This window comes from Vanellus vanellus (assembly GCF_965231255.1).
Source record: "Vanellus vanellus genome assembly, chromosome: 10".
Classification (NCBI taxonomy): Eukaryota; Metazoa; Chordata; class Aves; order Charadriiformes; family Charadriidae; genus Vanellus; species Vanellus vanellus.
In genome coordinates this window covers 13063027-13084830 of record NC_138915.1, presented here as the reverse complement: position 1 = coordinate 13084830, position 21804 = coordinate 13063027, and the positions used below count along the sequence as shown (strand labels likewise).

General features: G+C 41.4%; 1 protein-coding gene across 1 annotated transcript in view; it reads left to right on the top strand.

The window, feature by feature from the left end:
* LAS1L (LAS1 like ribosome biogenesis factor) overlaps window positions 1-21804 on the top strand; it is a 33503-nt gene that overhangs the window by 8996 nt on the left and 2703 nt on the right. The window contains exons 8-12 of the mRNA XM_082488133.1: window positions 5337-5422; window positions 6377-6592; window positions 7710-7845; window positions 8434-8813; window positions 11314-11455. Coding sequence (XP_082344259.1) covers window positions 5337-5422; window positions 6377-6592; window positions 7710-7845; window positions 8434-8813; window positions 11314-11455 — 960 coding nt within the window. The remainder of the gene's footprint in view (window positions 1-5336; window positions 5423-6376; window positions 6593-7709; window positions 7846-8433; window positions 8814-11313; window positions 11456-21804) is intronic.

The window sequence follows — 21804 nt, the reverse complement described above, 5'->3', positions numbered from 1 at the left end:
TTCCTCAACATCTTTGAGGACTGAGTTGTTAGTCTGTGTTAATGAGTAATGTTTCCTATGCCAGATGGTCTCCGAGGTGTTGTCCCTGTCTTAGCTGTGCTGGCCCCAAGGCATGTCAGCATCTTCAGTGTCTTCAAAAGCTCTCCAAACAACCTTGTGTAGACTTTGATTTCACAGTAACCTTTAGAATTCTTCAGAATTGCAGGGCAATACTTGGCATCTTCTATACTTTCTTTCTGTTACTACAGGGCTTCTAGGACCCAGTGTGTTGAGAGTTTATTATTACTGTAAAAATTTGCATGAAGAAATGTAGTCAGTGTAACTCTGTAGGAGGGAGAGAGTATCACATTATAAATATATTCAATACACTCCTGGTGTATTGAATATAAATGTATATGCCATACAAGCTGCTGAGTTTAAGAGGTTATCAGATGTTGTGCCAGAAGAAAACCCTGCAGAGGAGACTTGCACCTTAGTGGCATTGTCCATTTGTTGCTGAGCATGGAGTAATGAGCAAGAAGGCATGAAGATTCTGTAATGAGAAGCATCACTTACTAAACATGGGACTTCTAAGTGTCTGTTGCTAGATGGTTGGAAGGTACTGGTGAAAGCAAGCCATTGCACCCACCTGTGATTCTGATATTCTGTCCCTAAGCATCCTCTGTTAGCCACTATCAGAACATGAATGGACCAAGTACAGCTGCTTTTATGTATAAATAGGCATTTGAACCTGACGTCAGCTACATGGTAGAGGGGAAACAGGCTGCCACAGTATAAAGCAAGGATTTTGAAAGTTTCAAGTCAGAACAAGAGACTTCATCTTACGTGAAATGGGTTTTGCGGGAAATGTTCAGGCAAGAGTTGTAATGCATTGGTAACAGGTAAAAGATACAGGAAGTCCTTTTCCATATAGGAAAACTGAAATAGTGAAGATCTTAAGATAATCATGCATTTGGGATCCTTCTAATGTTGGCATGCTCTCCTATTAGTTTAGGTCTGTGCAAAACTTAATTTTCATAACGGTACTGTCCTGTAAATATATGATCAAAACAGGTACTTAACTTGGAAAATACTGTGGTTTTTATTTGCTTGCTGTGCACTGATTCTGCAAAACATGCTTGTGGTATCCCATGAAATGATGTTGAATCACATGCTAGCAGTTCTTTGTCATCATCTTTGTATGAACCACCTGTTGCATCAGCTCTTGCTATTTGTTCCGTGCAGATGCACACAATACATTCAACCCCAATCGCATGGATTTCCAAAAGAATCAAGAATCTACTTCATCTATCAAATTGAATCTTTCCCCAGAATACTCAAATTTAGCATTTAGATGATAGTGACAGTATTTGTGGCCTTTGAGGCATCAGTGTTTCAAAGTTGTCCTCATCAAGCTGTGAAATTCCATGTGCTGGGGGATGAAGACGGGAGTTGGGGCAGCTTCATTTTTGAACCCTTGAAACAGACGGCATATTTGAGAATACAAACACTTGAAATACCCAGCCAGTTCCCAGGGCTCTGCCATGCTTGTTTTTTACTACTAGCACAACCAAACCAAACCATGCTAATGTTGTTCCCTTTAAATTCTGTCTTAAGCACATCACACTATATCTTTAACTATTTCATGGGCAATTCTTAGAAGAACGCTTTAGGATGAATTCACCATCTCTGCAGTGGCTAAACTGTTAGCAAGTGGGTGGGATGGAATTCTGAGGTAGGGCTGTCAATTAACCTTCACTAGTGTGTCTGTCTCTGTACTGGCTGGAGGGCAGGTGTGTGGGGAAAGGAAGCCTCTTTGGAGGCAAAAGTTTGCTTTCCGGCGATCAGCTTGGCACCTCTGAAACAGTTTAACAGGCTTGAATTCAAGTGCAGCTTTAAGCTGCTTGAATCTGGTTCAGTGGAAAGCTGTTCTGTACATGCTGCCATCATCAGAATATGGCAGCTTTTTTTGCAGTACTGTTTCTATAGGAAATCCTGGCTTGGCAGATGTAGAGAAGACTTGAAAAGTAACCATCCTGCCCCCAACACCACCTCTAGCTTGGAAGGAATCTGTGCAGTTCTCGTGTTTTGTTAAAACAGTTTCTGTTAGTCCAAAAGTGCCTGTGCGTGAATCTTTCCTTGTGAAAAGCTGTTATTGTGGATGAGTAGTTAAGATTCTTCAGTGTTGTCATTACAATGTGTAGGCTTGTGTCCTTATATGTTGGTAAGTCAAACGGAAGGGTTAGACTTTTCCTGTCTTTCAAGAAGACCTACTTGAGGAATTATTTTAGGATAGCTGTAGATTATAAATGAAACTTTTAATTCCTGCAGAATGTGTTGGGAATTTCACTGCTTTGCAGACGTTAATTTAGAAGGTAAAGTGGCAGTATGATAGAATTGTTTTTACATCCTTCCTTCTTCAGATGTATGTGATAGCATGGATTACAGGGCATTGATGAATTGGTGTGCTTAGCAGATGCTGCTTCCAAAATTAAAGCAGTTTAAAATGTTTGTCTTGTATCTGGGAAAGTCGTAGAACTAGGTGGCACATCTCGGGAGCCTGATTTAATTTCCAGCTTTCTCTGTCAGTTTTCTGAGAGCTTTGTTTGGAATTCCAGCCCAGTAACTTAGGTAAGGGTATGAAACTCGGATGCTTGGAGTGGCCTAAAGAAACCTCAAAGATAGGGCAGGAATCTGTGGAAAAACAGCATCACCAGATCCTGTGTTCCAACAAAAAAGTCTGATGATATAGTATCTCTAGGGTATCTGTCATTTCTTAAGTAATCAAATCTGGCAGTAACGCTTCCATAGGAACTTTGTTTTCACTGCATTGTGCTACATTGAATAAGGCTTTTTTGATGGTTCCCTTAAGCACAGGCTTCAAATAAAACAAAGAAAACGGAGAGGAGGAAGCTGGTTTCTATGACTATAAAAATGTATATTTTTTCTGTCTGGTGGGTTTTGTTTCTGTTAGCTGTTTCATGGTTTCCTGAGTGACTCCTAATGATCAGGCAACTTCATTAAAATAGCTCCTCTGATATGTGGGGAAATCCCCCAATTACAGCAGCCGGGGCCGGGGACAGTTTCACAACTCATCTTGCAAAACTAGCAAAGAGCCAAACCCTTCAGTGGTGATGCTACTGCAGAGAGATTTTGCAATTCCATTTAACTGCCTCGTGTGTTCACTGTTCAGAGAGAAGTTTTGGCAAGAATGTTTTTATTTATGTATATGTGTGTGTTGTGTGAGTGTGTATTATTTCCAGTAAGTACTGGTTCCACAATTCCAGACTTTGGGCCATACTTGTGGAAAGAAAACATACATGTTTCTGGAACAGAACAGCTTTAGCAGTGAGTTTCCAACCCTTATTCTTCTTACTTTACAGGCTCTCTCTTTCCACTCCTTTTGCTTTTTTAAGCAGTATTAACTCCAGAGTGCCCAGGGAACTGGGCATCAGATTACATACTGCTAGTTTTGGTTCTTTTCTGTATTTTTTGTCTTGTCAACAGAAGGTGTCAGATAAGCCAGCTGCTGTAATGAAGCGTTTTCCTTGATTTGTGCAGAGTGGTTTGACTGGGTTTTGGACCAGATGATCCTTAAGGTCCCTTCCGACCTGGTATTCTATGACTATATTCACACATGCTCTTATTCTTGAGAGTTGGCAGAGCCCAAGTAGGGAGGGGGCACGTGTTATAGGAGAATGTGGAAGTCTGGCCACTCGGCTTATTGTTTCTCCTGGGGAGTTTCTCATTCCTCTATCAGGAGATAGAGAAGTGGGATAGGGGACTTGATTGACACCTTTCCTCACAGCCAAATAGGTGACCCTCAGCCTTTGCTTTCTTCATTCTAGCTAGCACAACTGGAAACCAAGTGCTGAGCACGGCTCTGGTGCTGGGTACCACTGGGGGTGGTGTTGGTTTCCCTCGGCAAGACTCAGTCATGCATCATCACGTGGTAGCTCTGCACGGGTTTTGTTGCACTTCTGCAATGCTCTCTGTGAAGTACCTGAAATAACAGTGATGTAATGGGAATGTTTCACCAGAGTGACAGTACAGGCTCAGCTCAAAGTGCTCCAGGTGCAACTTTTAAAGAACGCAAGCTGTTGTATTTATAGTTAATGGAAGGCTGTGCCTATATCCAGCTTTTTAGAACCACCTACACATTTTCTTTGAGAGCCCAAATTGATTATAAACAGTTCCTGGAAAAGATTCATACATGTACCTTCTACTTCTTTTTATTAATAATAGCATGTTAACTGTATTGAAAATGAGACCCTATCCCACTCTGGTTTCCATTGGTCTTTATATAGCAGCATAAATACAGTGATATGGCATGGGGTTTCTCTTAAGTGCAGATTTATCTTTCTTCAGAGGGAATTCTCCATTAAATGTTCTTGTGTCCTGGCTTCTCTTACTTCTTCAGAAACGCAATAAAACTCTGCCTTCTGTAACCCTTGCTACCAGCCCATTCTCCATCGTGACACTTGTTTGAGATTAATAGCATTATGCTACCAAAGCAGCAATGAGAGTGTTCAAGTGTTTATAATCAAGTCACTTTTGTACTTCAAAAAACAAAGAAACTCCACAATCTTTAAACATAACTTTGTGTGTATGTTTATATAAGTGAAAGCAAAGGTTGCTAGAAGTTGTTTCTGAATACCAATGTGGCAATTGCTTCTGCTTTGCTTTGTGTCTGTCCTGAAATGCTGCAACTGTTTACTCTTTCAGTCACATGGAGCCTCTCATATATCACAAATGCAGCTGGGCTAGTGCTTCCCCAGTGCCCTCCATGAGAATCTAGTTTTCTGAAGGACTAACTAATGGTACTTTACTTCTTGCTGCAGTCTCCTATGTATTTCTGAAGATGCTTAATTTAAGGACTCCGCTTCTTGCTTTCACTTAAGCTGTGTGAACTGCATCTTAAGGTGTGCCTTTCTAGCAAGTCATCAGGGTTGGCTTTTCCCCTGAAGTTTAACCTAGCTCTGTGGATCAGAGGTCCTCAAATCTTGGTTGGCCTGCTGGCAGGAGACTTGGATCTTATTGCAAACCATAGGTATTTCAGTATGATAAATGGTCCTGTGCTTTTGAAATGCCAAGGTATTTGCTCTGCAACTCAAGCAGCAATGTTTCCTTCAAGGTTCTGGTTCTGTTCCAGTTTGCACAACTTCACTTTCCCTTCAAGTCTAGTGGGATATATCTAGACTAAAATTGGCATACAGTTTTAGTGCCTTACAACAAGTTACATCTCCTCGTCATAGTTCCAGGTATTTGGCTCTCAGACTTGTTTCAGAAGTGGTGGAAGTGGTGTTTTGATATGTAAAGGAGTAAGTGGCATTAATAAAACTCTTTGATTGCTCTAGGGAGACAGTGGCTGAAGCTCTTCTTAGTGATGGCTTTCTCATCCCAAAGATGGATTGTCTGAAGATGCTAAATATCAAGTATGAAGGTTAGTGTTTTGGGCACCACATAAGTAAGTGCAAAGCTAGTGTTATGTCCAAGTCTGTTCTTTTTTTTCCTCATTATATTGAAATCTGTAATTCCCTGCATATTTTTCATATATCTGGGTCCTTAACCATCTTTTGACGTGTTCTCCAGACTCCTTTATGGTCATGCTCAACTATTGCTTTTGCATAAATCTCTTGCCATGGAAGGATAGCTTATCAGCACTGAACGCTGCCTGGCCAAAACATCTGAAGCTTGCATCTCTGCCCTTATCTGCAATAGTTACTGATTTCTTAAACTCCCACTAGTTTCTTTTCTACATTGAAGATTTGAAGCAAATCTAAATGGGTTTTTTGAGCCTCATTCACCAGTTGCATCTTAGTTCCATGCTACTGCCCATACATGTGGAGTTGCGTGGATTTTCTGCAAAAGAATTAGGTGCCTAGAGGCAATGAAAATTAATAATCTGTTTCACTGGGACCACTTGGAACCACCAGCCAAAGAACTTGCCAAGAAAGAGCCTCAAATTTATATGACTATATTACAGTAGTAAAAATTTAAGGAGCTTTTTGATTCTATGTTGCTTTGCTCAATGTGCCTTCTCTTTGCAGTATATTTTTAGACAGAATGGCTCATTACGTGTGAAATAAGATGAAATTGGAAAGGGATTAGCAAAACAGGTAGATTTTCCTGTGGTTTACCATGTGATTAGATCAGGCATTGTATTTTTTGCTTTCATTGAGCTAATATGTTAATTATCAATTTGCTGATTATTTTACTTCCCTAGTATAAGAAAATAATAATTCCAGATTCAGTGAGGATCCCAGGAAATACCCTAGAACCAGTGATCTCAGAACAAATTACTTTAGATCAGAACAAGTGTAACACCCATGGTTCACAAAAAATTACAAACCAATGATTTTTGGCTTCTCTTTTTTTTTTCTTCTTCTTATTACAGCAAATAAAGAGGTATGGCAGTTCAAAATTCCTCAGACGTTTTACTGCTTTTGGCAGCCCCTGCTGTCAGGCCTCCTTTCCCGAAGTTTTACACAGATCCTAATAGAGAAAATGTTTATGGAGTTGAAGGAATGTTCTGACTCTTCAGAACTCCGGTCTCAGTTCTTGATCAACTGGATTTCTGAGATGCTGACCGGCATTGCCAAAGTAAATGCTGGTGAGTATGTCTGGAATTTCTGTGTGTAGAAAATGTAAGTTTCTTCGGTACTATTGCGAAAACTGGGAGAGTGGTATGACCTTTAGATGGAAAGTGCAGTAACCTAATTATTACATTTTGTGATGTGAACGTAGAGCTTTTATTGTTGCATTTCTTACACTTTTCAACCTGCAGTTGAGCCCTTAAGCAAGCCCTTAAATGCTATTTTTTCCAGATATTAGTACTTGTAGGAAATAACAGTAGCAGATAACTATTAAAGATGTTATAAGCAACCTGTTGTAAGTTCCCTGTTCCAGTTCTTTCTTCACTTAACAGAAGCCTGCCTTTACAAGGTACTTGTAGAGTCTTGCTGTCCTTTTTTAATGTTATCACAGGATTTGTCATGCCTTCTAAACTTCCAGAAAAGTAATAAGTAATATTTTGTTTGCTGTTCCTAACTCCTTGCAACTGTTGAAGTTGGCAAACTGTATGTTTCACTCCAGAGACAGGCACAAAAGAGCTTTAATTATTCAAAGCATGTCACAGGAATTCTCTTAAGAGGACTTTTATACTGCGATATAGCGTATCCCTGAGGAGGTTTCCAGACGGTTAATTTTGCTGCCTCTTCTGTCCTCTCCTGGTCTGGCTCAGTCTGCACCAAGATTTTGCCAGTATCTGTGGCGGTCATGGGTGCATATCTGATGCTTTCAGTCAGCACTGAGCGTATCTGTTCTGTACCAAGATCCCTGAATGGTAGTAGTTCCCAGCTGTTAAGTCTACTCATTGCAGTGCTATTTGGAATGATCTCAGGTCCCAGAAGCAGTATGCTGCATTTATTTGGGACGATGCTGTACAAACGCATCTTGTGGCTTTCCTGTCCGGGATGGCATGCACAGAACCAGCTTGGGTACATCTGCACCTCACCGTGGTTACGTCTGGTGGAGCTAACCTAGCTGTCAGGGCATTGGCAAGTCCCTTGTAACAACCTTGATCTATCTGGTCAGTACACCTTGTCTCGGACTTGGGTTGGAATGCCAGCTTATTTAAGGATGAGTATTCCAGTAAAAATGCAAAGGGACGAAGGGCATATTTTTAATGAGCTTTGAGCACCTTTTTGTTTTCATTCTCTTCTTTGAAGGGAAGAAAAGACAACACTGTAACAAGCAGGTGTCGGTGAAGGAGCTGTTCCTCCATAAAGTTCCTTTGCAGTGGATAAGGCTGACTGATAATTGCTTGGAAGCTCCCTGCTGGGCAACTCCACACCTTCTACAACTGTAAGTTTGACCCTGTGACCCAGAAAAGGGACAGCAAACAGTGCTCTGTAACAGCTTTGGCCTGCTCCCTTGTGATATGCTGAGTTACAGCTGCCTTCCCTTCCTTTCCTTTGCATCTAGTAGAAATTGTGGCAGGTGCGTGTAAAGCCCTGTTTGTTGCTGCTCATCTCCCCATTGATTCTACAAAGAGAAGGAGGAGAAATTAAAAGGATTGCACCTTGAAAATGAAAGCGGAGATTATCTGGGGAGGTATTAAAAAAGCAACCTGATAAAAAGAAAAGTGCTTTGGTAGCAGAGATGTGACTGCTTATACAGGTGTTACAAATATAGCACAGGTAGTAATTTTTTCGTATGAAAACAGCAAAGCAGGAATTCAGTTAGAAGTATCTGAAGTCCTTAATTCTAATCACAAAGAGGAAGTCTTTCAGCATCCACCCACAAGGGAATAATCAGATTTGCCTGCTAGAGGAGATACGAGCGAGCTGTCCTGGAGGAAGCTCACACTTAAAAGGCTGCTTAGCTTGATAAATCTTCATCTGGAATCTTTTTTTGCTTTTAAGACTTTTATATTGCCCTTTTGCTTTCTAGGATCCTCACAATCATGAGACCTCGCTTGCCACGTTCTTCACGGAAGAACCTTCTCTATCTTGCATCCGTTTACACGGAAGGAGGTGGCCCTTTGTCCAGTCCAGGCCTCTCTTCAGACTGCAGTGAACAGCCCATTTACACTATAGAGAGCTTACAGTGGAGGGCCAGACAAGAAAATCAGGTTAAAAATCAAGGGCAGACTGTAGAGAAACAAGATGATGTGCTGGAGAGAGATGATGGTGCAGAGGAGGTGGAGGAGGAGGAAGAAGAGATGGTAACTGAAACAAATCCTTTGGAAGGACTTGCTCATTCTGGTAACATGGTGGCTATTGCTGAGAAAAGGGCAGCACTGAAAGGGTCCGCCTGGCAGATCACTGCAGGTAAAAAAAGATTTAGACAATCTTCATCACTGGCAAATGTTAATTGAAATGCAAAGGCATCTCAGCCCTCTGGGCCTGGCCAGAATTGAAGTGTGCTTCAAAGTCATCTAAATGCCAAATCACTGAAAACTGAGGTTTTTTCCAGTATTCTGTTTATGTGCAGGAGTCATCTCTCTCAAACTCTTAAAATATTGAGTGCTTTTTCCAGGAGCATGTTTTTACTGTCTCATTAAATTTTTTTATCAGGCTTTTCTAAACCGTTTAAAATTTCAATGTATCCAATTGATGGGGCAGCATATATACCAGCCATGAATGGCAAAGAAAATATGAATGGTTCTTGGACTTCTGTTTGTCAGACTTGGGGGTATTTGAAAGCACAGTTGGCTGTGCTGGAAAGCACCAGTCATATGCTCGTAAGTTTCATGACATGGTGGCAAGCAAAATAAAAGAGCAAGGCAAGTTTTTAGAGGGAATAAACAGTATATCCAGTGTTTTGTTAGCTTTATTATGGTAGCTGTACTTTCTCATTGGGGTGGAGGGTTCTGTAGCTAAGATTTTTGGATGAGAGATTTATGGAGGAACATCAAGACAGGAGAAGGTTGGTGGAGAGGAGTTGGAGGCAAAGTGATATTTAAAGGAAGAAGAAGAAAAGCAGCCATTAGTAGACAATGAACTCTTGTACCTTGCTCACAGGGAAGTTTTCCCAAGTCAAAAAAAAAAAAAAAAAAGAAAAATAACAAGAGATCTGCCTAAGTGCCTAAGCAGCTTGACTTAGTCATGCTGATGTGAACAGCTTGTTAGAGCTGGACATTTTGAGAACAGAAGCAAAATTGTCCTCTGGTTCAATGAGTTTGGTTCAGATCAAGTAAAGCTTTCACTGAAGGAACACGCATTGTGTCCTCAATCACATGATTTTTGTGGAGATTCTGTTTCTGTAGTTGTTTGGTGGTAAACTTAAGTTCTGTTTGAATAACGTCTGTGTAATTACCGTCCTTAAACAATGTGAAACTATAGCCAGTAGGTATGTACAAACCCATGACAACATATGGTATATCAGCTATATACTAGGTTGTTCACCAAAGAGAGGGCTTAGCCTGTAAAATATATAATGGTAATTTGCCTTACAGCTGTGTTGGATGTTACCAAATGCTTTTCTGCCCCCTTTTTAATAGTAAAATTATAACACTTAGAAAGCGCTATCCTATGTCAAGGTCTATTGCTCTATTAAATGCCCAAGAATGGTATAAAAGGAAAAACAAATAAATCTGCTGGTTCTTTAGGGCAATGCTTGGGTTTCTGAGCAGATGTCAGGTACATAAAACAAATCAGTTTCAGGCAAAGAGAAGGAAATGGCCAAGTTGTACGTGATTAGCAGGGGTCTCAAATAGTCTGAGTAATTATTGCCGCCTCTCTGGAGTGGAGTGCCTTATCTTCTGAAGGCTCCTGTCTGCTGGTCTTCACTGAGCTGCTAGTAAGCATTCCAGAAATAAATGTTCTGGTATCAAAAAAAGCACATAGGCTTGAGAAATCGTATTGTCAAAACAATGACATGATAATTTGTATCTTTTGTTTAGTAGGATGTGAAATAAATATCAAATTTAAAGGGGGATTTCCTTATTGGGAGCTGCCTTTGAAATTTTGGCACCACACTGTAAGGGAATGGGCTCACTGATGGTATCGGTTGTGATGGATGGTTTCCCATTGTGCAGTTTCTTCCCCCCATTGGAAGCCAACAAATGTGAAGTCATGGAGAGGAATCAGCAATAGGTGCTCATAAAAACAAATAGCGGAGTTTCCAAGACATTGTCATATTCTTTTTCTTTGCCATCTCATCCCAGCCCACCTGTCGGTCCAGAATTGTTTTGTTGGTTAATTAGGCTTCCCCAGCCTTATATGCTTCTTTTGTGGGTTCAGTTCTTCTTTAGTCACTGTTGCACTGTTGCTGTGCAGCTGCTAATCTCAGCGAGTCATTAAGAAGCTGATGGTTAGTCTCACTGGAGGGATGAGCTACTGGATGCAAAGGTGCTGTTCTGTATCTTTGTATGTGTAAATGGCTCTTTTAATTTACAGAAGTATGCAGAGTAATTCTTTAAAATTAATGTTCCTAAGTCAATGTGTATGTTCCAAACAAAAGTATGCTTAAAAGAGGAAGGTAAATACTGGAGGGTTGCTCTAGAATACTGTGGGATTTCTTTTAATGGACATTGTCTCACAGTGGTTTGGACGAGCAGCACTGTGCAGACTGTGTGATGTTACATGACTCTAGATGTGTCTCTGTCTCACGTACTACAGTGACTTTTTCTGGAAGAGATAGTAAGGTTAGAAATAAAATTAGTTAAAACTGTAGTTCAAACTTATTTTTGCTGAGTACCTGAGATTGTTCATTTTTGCTGAACAGATGTGTTGCATGAGACAGTATTTGTGGGCTTGGGGGGATCTTGTTTTTTGAAAATGTCCCTGGGGAGCTCAGACTTCTTGTTTATGTACTGTTTTTACCCAGATGAAATACGATGGAAAGACTTTCCTCTTGGGAAACTCCCAGGTCAGACGGATGACCCTGATGGTCTCATGTTGGATAATTATTCCATGATGTCCCTGCTTGATCAGCCGGTGAGAGATGAATGGAAGTCTCCCAATACAAAGTGAGTAACAGTGTGGTCAGGACTTTGCTCCTGAACCATGAAATGCATTTGTCACCCTGTGCCTTGTACTATATTATGTGAAAAATTAAGGATGAGATTTCCTCCTTACTTCTGTTTGATTAAATAGTTTGACCCAAATTTCTACTGCTGACTCTAATATCTACTAACTGCGCTTCTCGTGGATTTTTCAAGTGATGTGTGTGTTTGGAAGGACCTTTGCAGCGCTGGTCTAATAGCGTAACAGTCTGCTCTTTGGACTGTGCTATGCACTTTCAGTGGTCTGCTGTTCTTAGTAAGATACAGTCTGCTGAATCCGCCTGGTGATACTACTGGGATTAATAACTTTAATGGGAAGAATTGTGGCCTTGCCATTAAAGCATTCAGGACTAGAAGCCTTGGAAGTCATTTAGCCTCCCCGAGTGTCAGTTTTCCCAGACTACCTAATCTTGTATAGGAAGGAGGAGTCATTCTAAAATGCACAGTGGTTTGCTGAAGCTCTTGAGGTGCATTAGTGGAAAAGCTTGAAGATGAGGAGAGAAGGTGGCCACCGGAGGTGGTTGACTGCAGATTACTTTTGTGACGCCTGGGGAAGGAATTGCCTGTACAGAACTGGGGTGATGAATATGCTGGAGGTTTGCATCAGTGAATGCAAACGTGTCTCTTTTCTGTGTGCTTGAAATGGAAACTATAGTACGCTTCCTGAATAAATTCTATGTCACTGCAGTCCCAGTTGTTCATCCGATAGTTAACCTGGCATGAGACAAGCTCTCTTCTCCTCACCCTTCCCCATTGCAACAGGAAACACTTCCTGCTCGTTTGTACTGCATTAGTCTGACAGTGTGCTTGCATTGTTGATGGACACAGTCAGACAGAAGTTATTGCTACCTGTATTGCTGTGACAACTCATCAGTATCATAGGAAGTTACTTCATGAAGCCCTAACAGTCATCCTTTGAAGCTGAAAGAGTATACTCAACATTTACCTCTCTGCATCTGTCTCCTCCATCTGTTCCTGTCATCGAGTATAAGAGCTGCAGTTCTCATTCCCTTCTGGGAATGTACTTTTGTTTTGCACTCCTTGGGTCTTTTGCACTGTCTGAAAGTTGAATGCAGTGTCATAATTGGCAATCAAAAATGTTATTTCCAGGGTATCCTTTGAGGAAGCCAGCTTATAATCTTACCATCTTCACTCCTCTTGCTCTTTCTAAAAGAAACCATTGCAAGGACTGTGAGATACCGCTGCTCAGCAGTTTGGAAGTTATTAGCACAGCCTCAGCAGGCTTGAAAACTCAGTTTCTGTGATCTGGGGCTCTTATTCTCAGTCACAGTATGTTGGCATTGCCCAGTGACCTTTTCAGAGCTGCAGCTGGTAATTTAAGCTGTAGATCTGACCTCAGCAAAGAAACACAGGTTGTCATGGAAATAATGGTAGCATTCTATAAAGCTGAAGTTAAATCACCTCTGTTACTAAATGAAGCTTATGCAGTTAAATCAATCCATTGAAGACGTTTTAACAGGGTCATTATTTCACCCTTTGAAGTCAAAGGAACTTGATTGCTGTAAGCTTTCAAATCAATTTCATCACATAGACAATAGGAGATGGGTTTATATGTCTTTTAATCCAGGAAACACTTCAGAATATAAATGAATGCCAGTTATTTTCTTAAACACTTGATAGGATAACTTTCTAATCAGTGATTCTTTCCCTGTAGTTGATGGGCCCAATCTAGTAGCTTCCAAAGAACGTGAATAACAGTGACAGTTATGTAGCCTGGGGTGTTGCATTGGGAAGAGCTCTTGCACATATTCTTATTTTCACAGAGTGAAAGAGTTGTCTTCAGATTAGCTTCCAGTTCCAAACCTTCCAAAGAGCAAGGTGTCGTGGTTCCGGCAAGGATGGGGCAGGGGAGGCAAGTATTCCATACCATGTGACCCATGCCCCGCTATAAAAGGCGCTAGCCGGGGAGCGGGAGTCAGTCGCCACTCGGGGGCGGGCTGCGGCGGTGCGGGTCCGGTCGGTGCGCTTCGCGGCGGTACTGTAATCGTGTTCTTATATTCCTTTACTGGTGTTATTGTTTTTCTTCCCTTTGTCTGTTCTGTTAAATTATAATATTTCAACCCACGAGTTTTGCCCTTTTCTGCTGATTTTTCCCACGGCTGTGGGAGTCAAGCGAGCGGCTGCGTGGTTCTCTGTTGCTGGCTGAGGCCAAACCATGACGCAAGGTTTCCGTTATTGTCCAACCTCCTGGTCATCCTCCCCAGGACCAGTCTGCTCTTTTGTCAGGTCAGGCCTGCTGAGAGGGTATTGTTTCTGCTTGATTCATCCAATCGAAATGTAAAATTAGCATCTCGGAGATTGCTAGGTAATCAAGAAGAAACTGTCCTTTCGTACTGCTCCTCTTTCTGACAGTCCAAATACTTAATGAAGTCCTTGGTTCCAACACTTCAAGAGACGAGATCAAACCTGCCTCTGTTTATATAGAGAGGTTAAATGAGTTATCCTGTTTGAGTCCTCTTGAATGATGTTAATCACTGACAAGACCCGTGCTTTGAGCATTGCTTGAATTTCTGGTGAAGAGACCATTTGTCTTCTGATAGTTTATCATCCCAAAAAGAAGAGTAAATCTATGCTAGATGCAAAAAACCACTTTGAATCAGCACAAGAGGCCTTTGGTGTCAGCCAGCCATGAATCACGTTTCTTGCAACATGTTCCTTGTTGGGAATAAGGCAAATTCCTGGAATTTGCAGATCTACTTCTAGTCTGCAGGGCTCCGGCACTCTCACTGTAGTCACAAATGGTAGAATGCTTGGTCTTGGAGATTTTAAACGTAAAGCTGTTTGACTTATGTTTAGGTAGGTGAGGTCACTGATAAGAATAAGGAGCTGCAGCATAATTGTAATAGGCTACAGTCAACAGTACCGATTGGCATCTAGCCAGCAGGCTCTGACAAGAGGTGGGTGGGGGTTTCTTAATCTGATCCTCATTGGTTCAATTGATTTTTCTATGCACGGTAGCTGGAATCATCATTACGGAGGCTGTAATGAAGTGTGTGTGGAGTAGTGTGATTCACTGTTCTGGCTTGTTTGTAAGCTGCTACTTGAAACCAGCTGTAGCATGTGCCCTTTTCTGACTTGGGTATTGTAGGCTTTGGGTGTTCTATAATCCCAGTATGTTTCTTGGATGGGTTTCTAGAGTAACAGGAATTAAAAATCACCTAACAGTTCCAGGTTCTGCTCTACAAGCAAAGGAGTTGCTCTGGGTATAAACTTTATATCATACCACTGATGTAGATGTTAAAGGAGCTAGAATTTGGCCATGCTGAAGTCTGCTATCTGAAAATCCACAGCATGTATTACTCAATGCATTTGTTAATAAAAATTCAGTAAAATCACTAATAATAATTTTTTGTCATTTTGCTTTGGACATCAACAAAATCTTTGCTAGTGTCAGCAGGAGTTAAAGTGAGTGCTAGTATTGAAGTGTGATTAGTCACAGCTTTACTGAGTGTGGAATCAGATCTGTTAAATAAATTTTAGAATAGAATTAAGAATGTAAATTTTAGTTGAATTATCATGCAGTATGTCATCTCATGTGCATCTCTGTTCCATTCCAAGTAATGTGATACAACCATAGAATAGCCCAGGCTGGAAAGGACCTCGAAAGATCATCTGGTCCAACCTTCCATGGGAAAGGGAGCCTAGATGAGTTATACAGACTCCATCCTTTCCAAATTCCTCTTATCTAATAGGCTAAGGAGGAGGGGTAGTGCAAAAGACACCCAGAAGAGGGGGAAAAAAGCTACCAGGTTTTTCTATTTCTGGATTCCTGAGAAATGTGAGTATTTTTGGAGAGAAAACGGCAAGCAGAAACTATTGCTATGGTGCTGCCCAGTTTTTGCAGCTGATAATATTTTATTCTTGCTCCTTTTATTCCACACATTATGTGGTAACAGCAGTGGTTTGGGATCTTTGGTAATCTGTGTCTGTTTCTTTTAACCTCTAATCTTCTAGTTGCAGGTGGTTGGAGAGATGATCTGGTTGTTCTTTTGTTGGTCTTCCAGCTGCCCCAGCTTCTTTCCCTCCTTTTCCCTCCCCATACCAGTGGTCATTCTGCTGCAGCTTCCAGAATCTGTGGTGGTGAGAATGAGCAGGAAGTTGTTTGTTTTGTTGAATACAAGTGCCAGCAGTGGCACCTGTACTCCTGTACAGTGCTCCTGTACTCTCACAGGGAAGGTGAAGAATTGAGATTTATCACCATGACAACATTCTCCTATATCTCAAATTCTTCAGAAGTCTGTCCCATCAGTATACTGCTGGCTGCTCCTGCAGCTGGCAAAACACCTTGCGGTTTCTATTGCTTTGTCATCAGCAAGGTAATTAACTGTGTTCTCATTGCTTTTGCTTTGGTTTTGGCCACTTTCATTTAGTCCCCACTAAATCTTTCTTCCTACTACTCTTACAAGGTTTGCTTGCTAGCCCTTCGTAAGAAAGGCTCAGCTGTGGATGCTGGCAGCTAACCTGGAGATGTTTTCTAGATAGTGTTTCCAATGTATTTTGGTTATGTTCCAACAAGAAAAAGTCCTCTGTTTTTGGAGTTCTATCGTAGCTCCTAACAACTAGAAAGCAGAGCCATGAAGCAAGCAACCACTGAGTGTGCCTGGTCCTGCTGCACCTTCAGTGTTATGTTCCCTTCTCCTTCTTACCGAACTTCGACAGTTGTAGCTGCTTTTGTGATGCACAGTTGTTGCAGTGAGTCATGTAAAGGAGTTAAAGTCTCAGCAGTTTTACAGCACTGGCAAGCAGCAGTTGAGTGTTATGATTAAATCGTGACTTGGTAAAAGCTTCCAGTCTGTCCCTGACTTAATATCACCTCCTGTGACTTCGGAATAAATGTGATCTAATTCTTTGAATTTGGAGGGCATATAAGGGGGGTAGTAGGAAAGAGTTTTGGGAGGTAAAACTTGTTAGGGTTTTTGCAGATCCATTAAATGTCCAAAGTGGGTGAGATTTCTGTTTTTCCCAAACTTGCTTCCTTTATAATGCTTCAAGAGCAAAGCATCACAGTGTCATTAGCATGGAAGCTGGAACTGTGGTTCCAGGAGTTATGATGTCTGTGAAGGTGCTTTGAGATTCTTGCTTGAATAGTCTGCAAAGACACATATTTAAAGGATCTTAAGAAAAAAACCCAAACACAAAACAAGCACCCACACATCAACAAGTGCATCTAAACACAAGGCTGACCTTTGGCTCAGCAAGTGTCTGATTCACAAACTGCTGGCAGGTGGGAGGGTAATTGGGAACACTTCTGTTCTGTGCTTGTGTGCTTATTTATGCATCTGTTTTTGAACATAGTTGGAGACAGGCAACTCAGACTTTTGATCTCAGCTAGGGCAAACACTTTTACATATGGAACTGATGTGCAGCTAAATCTAGGCCCTAGCAGCATGATGCGTGCTCTGGAAGATCTCCTAGGATGCATTCATCTTCCCTTCTCCCTAAATGTTAATAGTCTAGGAAATATGCATGGCTGTCTTTTAAAAAAAGGCCTCTTTCTCATAACAAACTTGTCAGGGGTATTTTTCTCCCCTCTGCTGTAAAAAGCATTGGAAAGTCAGATTTGTACTTGGTCATAAACAACCTGCAACATGCAGGTTAAAAAACAAATGTGTAGCTGTAGAGTCACTCTAGTTTTAAAACAAAATGAGAAAAATATTTATACTGCGAATTAGATACTGAAATAGATGCTCCTAGCTACAAATGAACCATTTTCTTTATTTGTAAGCTGTTCTCTGGAATGCACAGTTCAATGGTTTTCCACAGGTGAGCCGTTATTTTTCCATGCTTCAGGTAATGTTCTCTAGGTTTTACTTTCTGAGACTTGTTTGTGATTCCATTGCTTGCAACAAATGAGAAATAAGTGATCCTTGCTTCTGGCTATATGAAAAGAAGCAGCAAGTCATACAGAACAGACATGGCAATGGGGAATTGCTGGTTCAACCTGTCTGTACACAGAAGAAGAGCAAATATGTTGCTATGGGACAGAAAAACCTGAAAGCCAGTTGAAGATTTCTAAGAGGTTCTTGGGCTCAAGGCTTAGTTGAAGTATGTACATTTCCAGGAATTTCTGCTCTGTACCGTATTTGTGTAACTGTAATGGGAAGTTTTGCTAACAATACTTAGCAGAGGTAAGAGCCTTGGAATAACCTGGGTTATCTTCAGGAAGCAGCGCGCTGTATACCGTAGTACTTGCCTACACTCTTGACTGTGGCCCCCCCCCTTGACTTGGAGAATAAGCTGCCGGTAACTGGACCAGAAATGTTTGCCAAGGCATGCAGCTCCTCTGTTCCTGGAAGAGACAAACCTAATTTGCATTATAAGTTCTTGCTCACACGTGCCAAAACAGTCCTCCTGATATCTGCAAATGGACAACTGGAAGGACCTGTTTTTTCCAGTTTCGTTGGTGCTTTTCTTGTAGGTAATGCTTAGTTATTTGTTGCTTGCAGGGATATGAAAAAACATGTGGTGACATTAAGGAATTCATGACAGAGCGGTTGGTGTAGATTGATTGTTTGCAGTTTTCTGGTTAGGAGGAAGCTGCCATTTCATTTTATAGTGCAAAGTAGTAGATTGCACTGGAGAGAATTAGATCTTTTCTGCAGTGCCTGTCCTGGGGGCAATGGGGGAATTTCTGTGGTGGTGCTTTGCAAAGAGGCTTATAGTGATGTTGCCATGGAACTAACCGTCAGTGAAACCAATTACACAAGCTGGTTTAGAAACCTTGCTTTAAAAAAGGGAGGGGACGCCTGAGCCACCAGTAAATATCTTGCAGTTAAGGTTGAAGGCATCATTCACTTTTTACATACAGAATTCTGTTCTCTTCGTGTACCATAGAAATAAGAGGGAAAGTGATGTACATGGTGTAGCTGACTTCCTGAAGAAATTGCCTAAGAGCTGATTTCTGCTGCAGTGCAGTGCCTCGTGATTATGTTACAGAAGCAGAATGAGTCCCCACTAACTGCTGCATTGCAGACCTGCACAGAGTGTGTTGCCTGTTCTGTCTAGCATAGAATTACTTGTAATTCTTGAACTCTTACTGCAGAGAAAACCAAAGCAATCTATAAAGCAGGTGCATAAGGAATCATCTTGCTAACCCCAAAGTTCAGACACTTCTTGGGTGGAATATGGTAGCAGCTAAGAGAAGCATAGCCGAAATATGCTGAAAAAGCAGTATCCTGGAAACTTAAAATAGCAAAGGTTACACCAACTTGTACAAACTGTAGGCTGTTGGGTTTTTTTCATAGTGTTGTGCAAATAGTCTTCTGCATAGATTGCTGCATGCCTTTTCTTCATATTTTAATATGAAGCAATTTCAGCACATATTCAGTGGTGAAATTGCCATAGGGATATAATTAATTGCTTCTAGGAATTTGTGAATTGTCTTGAAATTTGCTTTAATCAGAATTTGCTGCTGTCATCTTTGAAGAGGACCTCATTTTAAATAGTGTCAACGACGAGATTTATCATAGCTCTTACATGATTTTCATGTCAGTTACAAGGCCTTGTTGTCCAGAAGGTGCCTCAAAAGAACCTGAGCCTTTGCTACGAATCATACCATTCTTCCTGTTCATACCTCCGTGACTTCGGTACCCTTGCGCCACAAATACGGGCAGCGTAGAAGTGCCTTAAGGCACTGGTGGTGTCATGACTGTAAAGCTATACAAGACAGTACTGGTTCAAAGAGTTTTTCTAGCCTAAAGACAGGAAAAGGGAGTCAAAACCCTCTGGCAAATCCAGAAGGTGGATTAATTTTATTTTGTTGTTGCCAGCTGCTTCTGATACTGGAGAAAAAGAAAACCTGTGGGAAAAGAGCATATTTTGGTGGCTGGAGAGAATGAAAACTGATAATAGCAATAAACTGCTAAAATAGTTTTAGTAATAACCTAAAAACTAACTGAAAAGAAGCCTCCATACATAACCACTTTTGTCCAAACTGAAAACTAATTTGAGGTGTTTGTAGAAACGGTAAGACTATCTTGTTGAATCTAGTTAGTGCTTGTTTTCAGGAGGAGTATATTTGAGGACATAGACATTAACCACAAAGGGCCGGGGATTAGGAAAAAGCAACTTTGTAATACATATATCGTATTGTTTCTGTTTGGTTTTGTGCTGTCTTCTGAAGCACCTAGTTCTGGCTACTCAGAGAGCAAACATGGGAGTGTTCAGGCTGCGGATTTGATTTCGTGATGCAACTTGTGTTCGCCTAACAGTATTTGGAATCTTAGAGCCTGCAAGACAAACAGATGTGTCTTTTCTTTTTTTCCTCATTTTTGGAAAGATGATCATTTCTTTACTGGCTTCAGAATTGCAGATCTTTTGATCTGTGATTGACGGGGGGGAGGTCTTAAATATCATTTATTTTCATTAAATGGTATAGTTCTCACAGGTTAGCAAGTATCGTGCTGTCCTTTCACCTTGTGACCGGGAGCTCTCATTTCAGCAAGTGGGTCACAAGCAGCAAATAATCTGTCAAAAGAAAAGTCTGTCTCTCCTGTTGGCAGATCGAATTCTGCAGCATTCTAGATCAAACTAATTGACCAGTTAATGTTTCCTTCCCTTATCAGTAGCACTAGGTTCCTCTGGAGGAAGATGCGTGGACTGCATTTTGAAATACAATTTAGTCCTGGTGAGGCCTGATTGTATATTGATTGCAGACTAAAAAGTTACAAGCCACATATATGGATTTCAGTGCTTCATTGTGCAGACTCTGAAAAAAGCCAGCAGGTGTTGCTTTCCCCTCTGCCCCCAATAATTGCTTTCCATGTGGCTTCAGATGCAGACAGGAGGGATTGCAAGAGCTTCATCTATATTCAGCCAAGGAGGTGGTTTTCTTTTCTCCTGCTGTGCTGCTTCCAGTTGGCTGTTTTCTGAACACTGTAACCTGTCATGCAGTTCATATTACTAGAAAATACCCATGTAGAAAATGAAAAAGCACATACCGGGCCAAAAGTAACACGTGTTTCTCCATCTCTTTGTGTGGGAGAAAGGGGCAAACAGTTTCTGCCACTCAGATCACAGCCTGGCAGGAGGCCAAGGAAGAAAAGCTCAGAAACAAACATGAGGAAAACTTGTTGTCACCACAAATAAAAAGGAACAGAACCTGATTTATCCCTGTAGCTGTGTCTGGAAACAATCCAAGTTTCATCAGGGAGTGTTACAACAGCAGCTTGTTCTTATTCTTCTTACTTCCCTTGCACAGCAGCTTCTCCGTTTGCCAAAGGCCATGTGGCAACAGAAGGGTTGTCTGACTTGCCCAGCGGCTGAGGGGAGCAGATTTTCTTGACTGCTTTTCATGTATTCTTCTGTGTAGAGACTTTGTCCACTGTCTTGCAGCTACATGGGTTTTCTGCTTCAAAAGGGGTTTGCGTGGGCTGTTCCAGAAGGGGTGTTTGCTGTTTGCGGCTTCTTTGATACTGCCCTCCAGCTCCTCTACCTGCAGAGAGCTGTTCTGCCAGGCTCACTGTAGTGGTACCGCAGTATGGTATGAGAGATGGCGAAAATTTGTCGCTTTGCTTTGAAAATATCCATCAGATGCTTGGAAAAAGCATCTGCAGCGTAGGCAACGGGACATGTGCTTTCTAAAAGCCGTGGCTGCCTTTGTCTTTCTCTCTGGCTCCCCAGACTTTAAGCAAATGAAGGTAATGAACTGCAGAAAGGGTTTCCTGAAGCATGGAGTTTGACATAAATTTGGAAAAAGGGCTGTGGACAAGTCATATAACAGAAGCAGAACCTCTTGCTGCAGCCCCAATTCACCAGGTCCACAGATGAGAATGGAGTGTTTGGTGATCTTATGATGCGTTTAATCTATGTTGTTTAACACCTGCCTGAATTCTGCCTGCCTTGTTAGAGGTCTGTGCGTTACTAAATAACTCTTATGAATCTGTAGCAAAACTTCATTACATACTGGGGAAAATAGGTTTTGGCTGACAGCCTCCCTTCCCTTTTAAAGACAAAGTCAATCTGACTTTGACAAAGTCAATCTGATTGTCTCTTGAGAGACAATCAAGAGCACACCTCAGTTCCTGTGTTTCACTTCTTTTTCTGCTTTTGTTCTTGTTTCTGGAGGTTCAGAAAATTGGAGGATGTGCCTTCCCTGTGCTGAAAGCAACAGCCTAGCTACCCACAAAGTTTTCTGCCACGATGCTGCTGGATAAGTCATTTTCTATTCTTCCCCTGTTCCTGTTTTTATGCCTGTCCCTTATCATGCAGTTTGGCCTCTTGTGGAACCCTTTACACGTAGTTTCTCTGGTTTGCCATCAGATCTTCCCGAAGACAAGCATGCTGTTTCCAAA